Source organism: Festucalex cinctus, chromosome 4 (genome assembly GCF_051991245.1).
Source record: "Festucalex cinctus isolate MCC-2025b chromosome 4, RoL_Fcin_1.0, whole genome shotgun sequence".
NCBI classification, from domain to species: Eukaryota; Metazoa; Chordata; class Actinopteri; order Syngnathiformes; family Syngnathidae; genus Festucalex; species Festucalex cinctus.
In genome coordinates, this window is record NC_135414.1 from 29,885,158 (window position 1) to 29,894,707 (window position 9,550).

The 9,550-nt window shown below is 39.6% G+C and overlaps 2 protein-coding genes across 3 annotated transcripts; both read right to left on the reverse strand.

Annotated features, from left to right (window-relative positions):
* Positions 1-91: 91 nt before the first annotated feature.
* On the reverse strand, positions 92-6,960 carry fam219b (family with sequence similarity 219 member B). Of its 2 annotated transcripts, XM_077520197.1 has the most exons (6): positions 6,436-6,959; positions 5,732-5,840; positions 4,807-4,900; positions 4,645-4,722; positions 4,495-4,546; positions 92-3,821 (listed from the first exon to the last, which is right to left on the reverse strand). In XM_077520197.1, the coding sequence occupies exons 1-6, from the start codon at positions 6,499-6,501 to the stop codon at positions 3,672-3,674; spliced, it is 549 nt and encodes a 182-aa protein (XP_077376323.1). In that variant the 5' UTR covers positions 6,502-6,959; the 3' UTR covers positions 92-3,671. The 2 variants fall into 2 exon arrangements, with proteins under 2 accessions (XP_077376323.1, XP_077376322.1); XM_077520196.1 differs by having other exon boundaries at positions 3,676-4,546; positions 6,436-6,960.
* A 260-nt stretch (positions 6,961-7,220) lies between these two features.
* Positions 7,221-9,550, reverse strand: cox5ab (cytochrome c oxidase subunit 5Ab). The gene is made up of 5 exons (XM_077520202.1): positions 9,335-9,550; positions 8,168-8,284; positions 7,890-8,011; positions 7,460-7,582; positions 7,221-7,351 (listed from the first exon to the last, which is right to left on the reverse strand). The coding sequence occupies exons 1-4, from the start codon at positions 9,408-9,410 to the stop codon at positions 7,469-7,471; spliced, it is 429 nt and encodes a 142-aa protein (XP_077376328.1). The 5' UTR covers positions 9,411-9,550; the 3' UTR covers positions 7,221-7,351; positions 7,460-7,468.

Genomic DNA, 9,550 nt, shown 5'->3' on the forward strand with positions numbered 1-9,550 from the left:
CTATCAACGCACCTTCACTGACAAGTGAAAAAGGGATTAAAACGCACCGTAGCGCTACACTGCCCCCTGGAGGGAAGATAAAACAACCACATGAGACAGAATGGATCTTTTATTTCATAAACAAATAAAACAGAGCAGTTGTATTACAAATATGCATTGTCAAACAATATTTGTCGACGAGTAGATTGTCCAGCAGTTGCATAGCTAAATTGACTTTTGCTACCAACCACTGATGTTAAACTGAGGTGGGGCCAAAAGGAGGTACTGTTGTTTACACATTTAAATAAAAAATTCGGAATATGGGTTCAAAAAAAAAAAAAAAAGTAAAAAGGTTTTTATATTTGTTTATACTTGGTTGTTTCTATAAGATTATTAAGTATGTAAATGTGTAACTATTGCTGTTGTGACCAGTTGATTTCCCTCACGACATAATTCGATCCTACCTGTCTATGTATATAATTGCATTGAAACTCATCATCAATGCCGTCCAGCCATTCATTGCCTTTCCCAGCTGCTTGGTGGGCGAGACGTGAGTACATCTCGGAGTGGTCTACGACCAGTGTAAATGTAACAAATTGGAAAAAGTGTATAGCTACTTTTGGCGCACCTTATACAGTATAATAACCCATCCATCCGTTTTCTACGCTGCTTGTCCTCTTAAAAACATCAAATATTTGTTCGTGGATGGCGTCAGAAAGTCATTTTTAAGGTTGTTTTTTTATGTAATTTGCCATGCTTTCTAGTATGAGTAGCTTGAGAAGAATCAACACCGCGACATGAGTAAACTTAACATGCAGGCTGAAACCACAAAAATGCTTCCGATTCCGCAAATGGACAGTACATAAAAAAAAAAAAAGCAAAAGTACTCGCCCTTTATATAATGCACACAAACATTTCCAACAATTGCAATCATAGTTTTTTGTCAAACAGTGTGGGTGGAAAAAACAAAACAAAACTAAATGATAGAAACCAATTCTCTTCCTAACTACTGCTGTTCCCATCTCTGAGAGTTATAAATAAAAATAAATAACTCTACTACTATAGTGCCAAGGCAGCACACTCTTGACGTAACATTGCTTCACAATACACGCACACAAAAAAAGAAACCCCTTTGGTTTAACGCCCTGCATGGATATTTATTTCCAAACTAAATACTTTTATCGTGTATCACTTCCGCCGCTACTTCTCTCATTGGCTTACGAAGTTTGTAGACAGTGCACGAGTACGCTAAATTCTTAACACAGGATAACTACAAAGGTGTCTTAGGGCAAAGCTGAAAAGAAAAATATGAATACTACAAGGAAAAAAAGTTGCAATGTTTTTAAGAAAAAAAAACCCGGACATTTCTGAGAATAAAATGTGTTAATGTTAGGAGAAAAATATATGAACTTTTTCAAGAATAGAAAAGTCATGATTTTATGAGAATAGAGTTGTAATGATATATGTTCACATTCGGAAGTTGACAATAATTTTCATTTATTAGAATGAAGTCGCAGTGCTATAAGAATAAAGTTGTCACTTTATGATAGTAGTCTTAATGTTACATGAAAAAAAATTACAAGAATGAAATAATGATGTACATGATGATTGAAGTTGGAATGTTACGTGAATAAAGTTGTAATGTTTTGTGAACTCAGTTTTAATGTTACGAGAACCGTCGTAGTGTTGAAACGAAGAAATCCAAATCTTAGAAAAATAAATACAATTCTAGTGTTAGAAAAATATACCAGTAGTTGTAATGTTACAAGGGAAACGTATTAATATTTCCAGAATAAAAATGGAATGTTACGAAAATAACGTCGGAATGCTACAAGAATAAAGTGCATCCATCCATTTTCTTAACCGCTGATTCCTCACAACCTAATATTATTAATAATTATTACCAATGTAATAATATTATTATAAGCAAAAAAATAATAATCCTTTCTTAAAACAATACCTTTTGTTATTAAAGTTACAATGTTGTGACTAAACGTCATAATCTGGTGACATTTAATTCCTAATGATGCAAGAGTATCAGAAAATTATGAGAATAGTCGTATTGTTCCAAGAACAAATTTGTGACGCTGTGAGAACGTCTTAACATTACAAGAATAATGTCAGAACGTTATGAAAACAACGTTGTAATGTCTTAAAATGACGTTGTAATGTTACAAGAATAAAGTTGCAATGAAATCATATTGTTAGAAGGCTAAAAACGTGCAGTTACGACAAATGTGTTATGCTACGAAGTCATGCCATAAAAAATAAATAAATAAAATAAAATAAAAATCTGCAATGTTGGTCCCCCCACCCCAAAAAAAAGGTTGAACTTTTATATAATATTCAACTGTTTCTTTTTTCCTCTTAAAACGACATTATTGTCACAGCACTTTTGCAGCATGGCCCTAAAACTCCTGAGTAGTACATGAGTATGTTTCACTAACAGCGTCATAATAACGAAGCCCACATATTATTATACAAACCATCACTTTTCAGGAAACCCAAAACAAAAATAAACCACATTATATTACTGAGCTGTTAGCATTGCATCGTCAAACAAGAGCAAGCCATTTTCCACACTTTACATTTGCCGAATAATTTGAAAACATAACATCGCCGCGCGGGGAATGACCAATAATATCGATGAAATTGACCAAATTTTATATTATTTTTTTAGGTTTTTCCCCTGACACCCGTGAAATTATTAGGGATGTAACGATAACGTCAATGTCGTGATATCACCATATTAAAACAGCCACAAAATATCGCCGTGATCATGTCACAAAAGCAACACATCTGAAGAAAAGAAAAAAAAAAAAAAAAAGCCAGGTTGATTTCCATTTGTTCAGTTCTAGCACCCTCTGGTGGCTAGTTTTGTAGTGCAGTTTAATTTTCACAAGGCATGTTTTGGCCCTTCTATGTTTCAAATCCACGTTATAGGTCAGATAAAGGGGAACGTAATATGCTTGTGAAGCGAGTCAATATGTGGAGGAACTCAATGTGTGCATGCATTGGCAAGTAAGTGCCTCAATATTAAGTCTTATTAGAGATTTTAGGTTGTTTACGTGCAATAAGCACAATATCATGTGGGTTTTTTTTAGTATGAGCTCTTTTTTTTTTTTTTTTTACAATATTGTGACCTTTTTTTTTTGTATCGCCAACCTCCCCACAATATCGTAATAAATATCATATCGTGGCTTTCATATCGTGATGTTTGTATATAGTTACATCCCTAGAAATTATATATGGTAAAAAAAATTAAATAAAAATGCATCGCTCAAGCGCATACATATACTTTTATGTTTACTTGATATCCCATTTCAATTCATGAAGCTTCTAAATGTGGGAATAGGTGACATATGAATTGTAACAGCAGTCAGGTATTATTAATGTTGCAGATGAAACATGAAGATGCCACACCAGTCACTCGATTTGGAGTGCGAGCATAGTTAGATGTATACAAAAAAAAAAACTAAATAGAAAAATAGGTCAAGCTTTGGAGTCACAGTGGATAAGGCTTTTGTTTGTTTTTGCTGTCCATCTGTGCGGCCTTGCGACTCGAAAGAAGCCCGGCTCTCGGCTCCAGAGCGGAAAACGGCGTCAGTGCCGGGGACGGCGACAAGGCAGCCGAGCGTCGGCCACCGACAGCCCGCTACAAACCTGCTTTGGCGATTGAGAGCGGCGGCCGTTCACTGCGTGCAGCAGGACGGAGCCTCGATGCAGCAGCACACGGAGGACCCCATGGCTTTGGGGGGGATCAGGTCCAAGTCCTCGTCGTCGGGGATCTCGTCCAGCCGGTAGCCGTCTTGGAGCAGCTGCCTGCTCAAGTCCGGATGGATCTGGAAGAGACACAGCCAAGAGATACTAAACCCGGAATTTGGCATTGAAAAATGTAAAAGTGGGCTTTTTGAAGGAAAAAAAGACAAATGTCGTTTCCCAAATGCATTTCATTCAAATGGCCGTCAACTATGCACATATTTTTGCTATTGGCATTCCAGTCCAGTCCTATAGATATTATTCAAATGACGTCGTGGCTAGCTCTGGCTAAAAATACATCTGGTGGTCAAGATGTTCGATATTGCGATCTCTCCAAAAATAAATACCCTCCTTAAGGTCTCTTATTTTCCTTTCCCAGTTGCCCAAAAGTTGAGATTGTTGTTAAAGTGTACGAAAATAAGTGATGAATCAACAACGCTGTTGTTTTTATTGCAACGTGCTAGCGCTGGTAGCTAGCGCGATCGGAAAATGAGCTGACTTGATTTAAAAATAAGCCGAGATTCAAACGTGTACCGCTGCAAGGAGCGTTGAGCCACCACGAGGGGCCGACTCGCCATCCCGTGACGTCAGGGAATACTATCGATATCCCCGTGAGTAGCGGGTGTATTTAAAAACAAAACAAAACAAAAGACGATACGATACGAGACTAAAGCGGCCATATTTGCAGAACAGGTGAAAAGGGAAGAATGCGTGCGGGTGGGCATGAGTGAGTGAGTGAGTGAGTGAGTGACTCACCTCGGCCGAAGAGTAGCCCGAGGAGCACTGCTCAAAATCAATCTCTTCATCACTACGACGACACGTACAACCAGTTATCGTCTTCGTTGAAACGTTTTGTGAGTGTATACAAACGTGCGCAGAGCAAACAAGCATTTGTGTCTTCTTTACCTGTCTGTATCCAGTGCAATCAAAGTTTCCTCTGCGTGTTGACTCAAGGAAGTGTAGCCCTTGTTAAACTTGACTTTTCTATTGAAATAATAAAGATGAGGTAATAATGTTTTTTGCTATGTGACATTCAAAGACATGACACCGACGAGTCTTGTCGTTTACCTTTTGGCTCCTTGTCTGGGCTGATGCGTGACAGGAGGTCCCGGTGAGAGAGCCTTCTTCTTCAGCGCCTTCCTGGCTAGCTCCCTGTGTTTTTCTACGACGTTAGCATACAACTACTTTTGATTCTAAACACATTTAAATTTATTGTTTAGACATTATTTTTGTAAGAAAAACTTGTGGTTGTGGTAACATATCTGGAGTAGATAGTTGTAAAATAGTAAAATAAATAAATAAATAAAAAAATTATATTGCAGAACAAAGTTTGAAAATATCACAAAACAAATTTTCATTGTGTGAATGGCTGAACGGAACCGCTTGTTTCCTCACCGACTTCATTCGCTATTTTTTTGGAATACAAACAATCTCTGTGTGGAGACACTGTGAAATTGCTGACGTGTCATCTGTGCTTAACGCATTGACTCCCAAAAATGTACAAATATGTTCAATTTGAAATGTTTTTAGTGTCCCAAAGACGTGTTTTTATATTTTTGCATGCTAGAGCATACAGAAGGCTTTGATGCAGCCTCTCAAGTCTCAACTGCAAAGAACAGTTGAAGAAATGGCAGTTATTACACAAATGACGAGCAGGTGGCAGCAGAGTATAAGAGATCAACCAGGGCCATGTTGAAAAAAAGCTCAATTACTCCAAATTCTAAATAGATCTGTAAATAATGTTGAAACTTAGCTATATTATAATGCTAATTGCTGCAAAACAGAAACAGATAGAAATATATCTACATGTTTTTTTCCTGATTAAAGTTGAGACTTTAAACTTTCTTTTGGTAGGTTCCGTGTTTTTATGACAACAAAACATATTTTTCTGTGGGCCTCTCAAAATCAGTCAAAATCCAGTAAAACAGCCGGGAGTGAAAATGGCTGCCAGTGAATGAGTTAAAGGCTCTTGTGGACAGCAACTGCTACTCACGTAGTTTGAGGTGGATGGCTGGCACCCTGGACATGATGTACGGTCCTCTCTTCTCTGTCGGCCGGATGCCTCCATCGCCGTTTTTGGGCCTCGCGCCACTCCCGGGCACCTTGAAGGGGAAAATGGGAGAGACGTTATTCACACGCACTTTCTTTACACAGTCATTTCTTTCATTCTTTTTTTCCCCACACTGTCTTCAGTTGGGTCACGGGTTAGGTTGGGCCTATCCCAGTTGACTTGAACAGATACCAGTCAATCTTAGTGTACAACAAAAAGTATTCCACATTCATATTCACACCTCTATGCACAATTTAGAATTGGGGATGTAAATCGCTGGGGTCAGCCCAATAATTGCCTCGCACTCTCTAAGGTTGAGTAAATTAACTCCGGTAGTTTACTTTTTCATGTAAGATAAGATGAGCTACTGTGTCTATCCCCGAGTTACCTAAATCATGTATATTATTTATAATTTCATAATATAATGAAAATTACATCCTGTCACTAGAAATTAATCCCTCCAATTTACAGACGAGACATTAATAAAAAGTTAAACATGTATTAAGTATCAAAATCAAATCAGGTGATTATTACAGCCGACAAAAGTAAGCCAGCTAGCCTACCCTTGCTAGCAGTGTTTACTACTGATACAGTTTCTTCCTTTTATTTTTAGCCTGACTAGCCTTCGTTAGCCGCGAGAGGTTTACCGTCGAACTCCGAGGCGCGTCGAGCAAGTTGTCCTTCTCCGGCTCCTCGGAGATGTCGTTCATCATCGCGGCGGCGGTTGTCACAACGTTTTCCACCGCAGCACGTCCATGACCGGGCAGTTTGTTTGGCAACAGCGACCGGCAGCAGACAGACGCTCAGGCTAGGTTGCTAATGGTAGGACTTGGGTCCACTTCCGGGTACGTTTCAAAACAAAAACTTTCGTAGGCTTTTCTCTGTGTTATTTCTTTAGAAAGTGGATTTGATAACATTAATTTAGATATATCAGACGATATTTGAGTCAGCATAAGCAGCAATTATGAAAATTCACCACTTGCCATTTTGTATCCCCTAAAATAAAAGCATCAACGTATCTGGAGCGTGCTTTGTTGTTATAATCATTTCCGGTTTCTTTCCACCCTCAAGCCCAGAACAAAAAAAACAACAACAACAAAAAGGTATAAAATATGATGGGAAAAAAAACAGGAGTCACAACAACTCCGACTGGACATTGGTTAGAACCTCACAATTTGATTTATATTCTTTAGAGTGCAATTTAATTCGATTTGGCACCCTGCCATGTTAACATGTGGCAAGTCACAATACATTTTTTTCGTCACAAATACAAATTTATACGTAGTTTATGCATGTTGCAAAAGTGCCATATAAAGAGGAGTTGAGATATTAAGCACAAAAGAAAAAAAACATGAATGTTGTGTATAACACTGGAATAAGTTAAGTGCACGTCAACATATATTTACTCTTTAAAACAAAAAATTACGCAAGGTTCGGCCAGCATTTGTTTATTCAGTCCACCATTTTTTACACAACAAGACAGTATAGGGTAAATCAACACTAATATAGTAGACATATTTTTGACAGGAGACAATTTAGGAAAGAGTTCATCTCTCCAAGCACCTGAAGGGGAAAAAAAAAAAAAAAAGAGAGAGAGAGAATGAAACGTGCATTGAGCGATGCTTCATTTATAGTTGATAAAAGTGGATGTCTCACAAGAATTCAAATCACCTTTGCCTGTTAAATCTTGTCTATGCCGAGGTCCTCCGGCGTGGAGATGCCGAGTTCCGCCAGGGTGGGCGTCAGCTCCTGGATCAAGTATGGATAGATGTCTTTGTGAGGGCCCGCTTTGTCCTGTAAAACAAAAATCAAATACACCAACAATTTTACTTCCAAAAGATCATGGCTTCATGCATCACTTGACTATCACATTATTTAGAGTCAGTTCTTTCAGAAAGTGAAAAATGGTTCAAAGTATATTCAAGACGAAGAACTTTTAATTTAGATAATCGTCTTGTGAGATACTTGTTTAGAAGTACCGCCATCCATAATTGGCCCCCAAAAGGAATGCGAGAATTCTACCACTGAGCAATCAGTGCTACGCATTCAGGTACAGTTGCATCATAATACGAAGGAATGCCGAAAACTGTCGAAAACTCACTTTGACAGCCTCCAGGATGCGGATGGCACTGGCCAGGTCATTGAGTCTCCGGCACGCCCTGAGGGCCGAATCCAGGATCTGGGCCTCGGGTACCAAGTCGTGCCCAATCAAAGTGTTCATGCCTTCAAAAAAAAAAAAAAAAACAACAACACGCATCTCTTGGACACCTACTCGACATTCGATCAGTCGACTTGACCATTCTATCCCTTATGATAAATTGCCACGTCGACTGTATTAGCTCAAATGTAGTCAGTGTTCATATCTTCAATAATAACGACCTTTCCTCAGCTCCCAGGCGTCAATGTCAGGCCGGTTGAAGTAGGTGACCCAGCGGGCGTCAAACTCCTCGTCCGTCTCCACTTGGGCGTGCGAGTAACATCTGGAAGCTAACGGAGCTGGACGGCATGACAAGTGGAGAAATTGACTTAAATAAATAAGTAATATGGCAATTCATTGATTTTCATCTTAGAGAGTTGTCAAAAATAAATCCGTAAGCTGTAATATGGCACAAACAATGAATACAGATAACATATAAATTACAATTTGCGTTTAAAATAGTATAACGATTATCTTATGGGGCGGCACGGTAGTCTAGTGGTTAGCACGTCCGCTTCCCAGTTCTGAGGTCTCCGGTTCGAGTCCAGGCTCGGACCTTCCTGGGTGGAGTTTGCATGTTCTCCCCGTGCCCGCGTGGGTCTTCTCCGGGTACTCCGGTCTCCTCCCACATTCCAAAGACATGCATGGCAGGTTAATTGGGCGCTCGGAATTGTCCCTAGGTGTGCGTGTGAGTGTGGATGGTTGTTCGTCTCTGTGTGCCCTGCGATTGGTTGGCAACCAGTCCAGGGTGTCCCCCGCCTACTGCCCAGAGCCAGCTGAGATAGGCGCCAGCAGCCCCCGCGACCCTTGTGAGGAATAAGCGGTCAAGAAAATGGATGGATGGATGGATTATCTTATGTCGCACTGTTTACGTTATATTTGTTTTGTTGTGTTTCTGTGAAGCGCTTTGTAGCAGCTAAGGCTATTTGAAAGTGCTATATAAATAAAGATGACTTGACTTGTAGATGTTTTCATTATTATTATTATTATTATTATTTTTATTTTATTTATTTTTTTTTCTCCCTTCCTGAGTATTATCTGCGGTTAATGACTCTCTTGAACCCACCAAATCGGGTCAACGCAAGGTTGTGACATTGAAATAAAACGTAAAATTTCGCGCTTCTTTTTTCAAATTAAAATGTTTTTAAAACAACCGTTACTGGTAATATTTACCATTAGCGTAATGCTTAATGAATTATAAGATATATTTCAATGTGACCCTTTTGCTAGCGTTTCGTTCACGTACATTTGCTAAGCGAGCTAGCCGCCCGCACCCTGTCATCTTTTGAGTTGTCTCCTCAGTAATCGTTAATTGTTTAACATTGCATGTGTGGAGCGAGCCCTCCTACCTGTGTGCCCGGATCGGAACCGGGTCGCCAAGGTCCGGGCGCCCGCGGCCGAGAGCCGGAAGACGGCACGGAACATAGTTGTGAGGCGGACGCTAACTGCTAAATGTGAGCGTGTGGCAGTGATGCGAAAAGACTCCGGACGCCGGAAGAACACGAAGTGGTGTCACGTGACTGGCGGAAATAGCCGAAGTGCTGGTCCATTGACGCCTAATGGTG

What these genes read in the sequence shown, in the direction of transcription:
- cox5ab (XM_077520202.1), bottom strand. Translation starts at nt 9,410, where the DNA reads ATGTTCCGTGCCGTCTTCCGGCTCTCGGCCGCGGGCGCCCGGACCTTG. An exon ending in CGCCTGGGAGCTGAGGAAAG is followed by an intron (nt 8,012 to 8,167) that starts GTCGTTATTATT and finishes TTTTTTTTGAAG; the next exon opens with GCATGAACACTTTGATTGGG. An exon ending in GCATCCTGGAGGCTGTCAAA is followed by an intron (nt 7,583 to 7,889) that starts GTGAGTTTTCGA and finishes TTTGTTTTACAG; the next exon opens with GACAAAGCGGGCCCTCACAA.
- fam219b (XM_077520196.1), bottom strand. Translation starts at nt 6,501, where the DNA reads ATGATGAACGACATCTCCGAGGAGCCGGAGAAGGACAACTTGCTCGAC. An exon ending in ACGCGCCTCGGAGTTCGACG is followed by an intron (nt 5,841 to 6,435) that starts GTAAACCTCTCG and finishes TTCCCCTTCAAG; the next exon opens with GTGCCCGGGAGTGGCGCGAG. An exon ending in AGCCATCCACCTCAAACTAC is followed by an intron (nt 4,901 to 5,731) that starts GTGAGTAGCAGT and finishes CTAACGTCGTAG; the next exon opens with AAAAACACAGGGAGCTAGCC.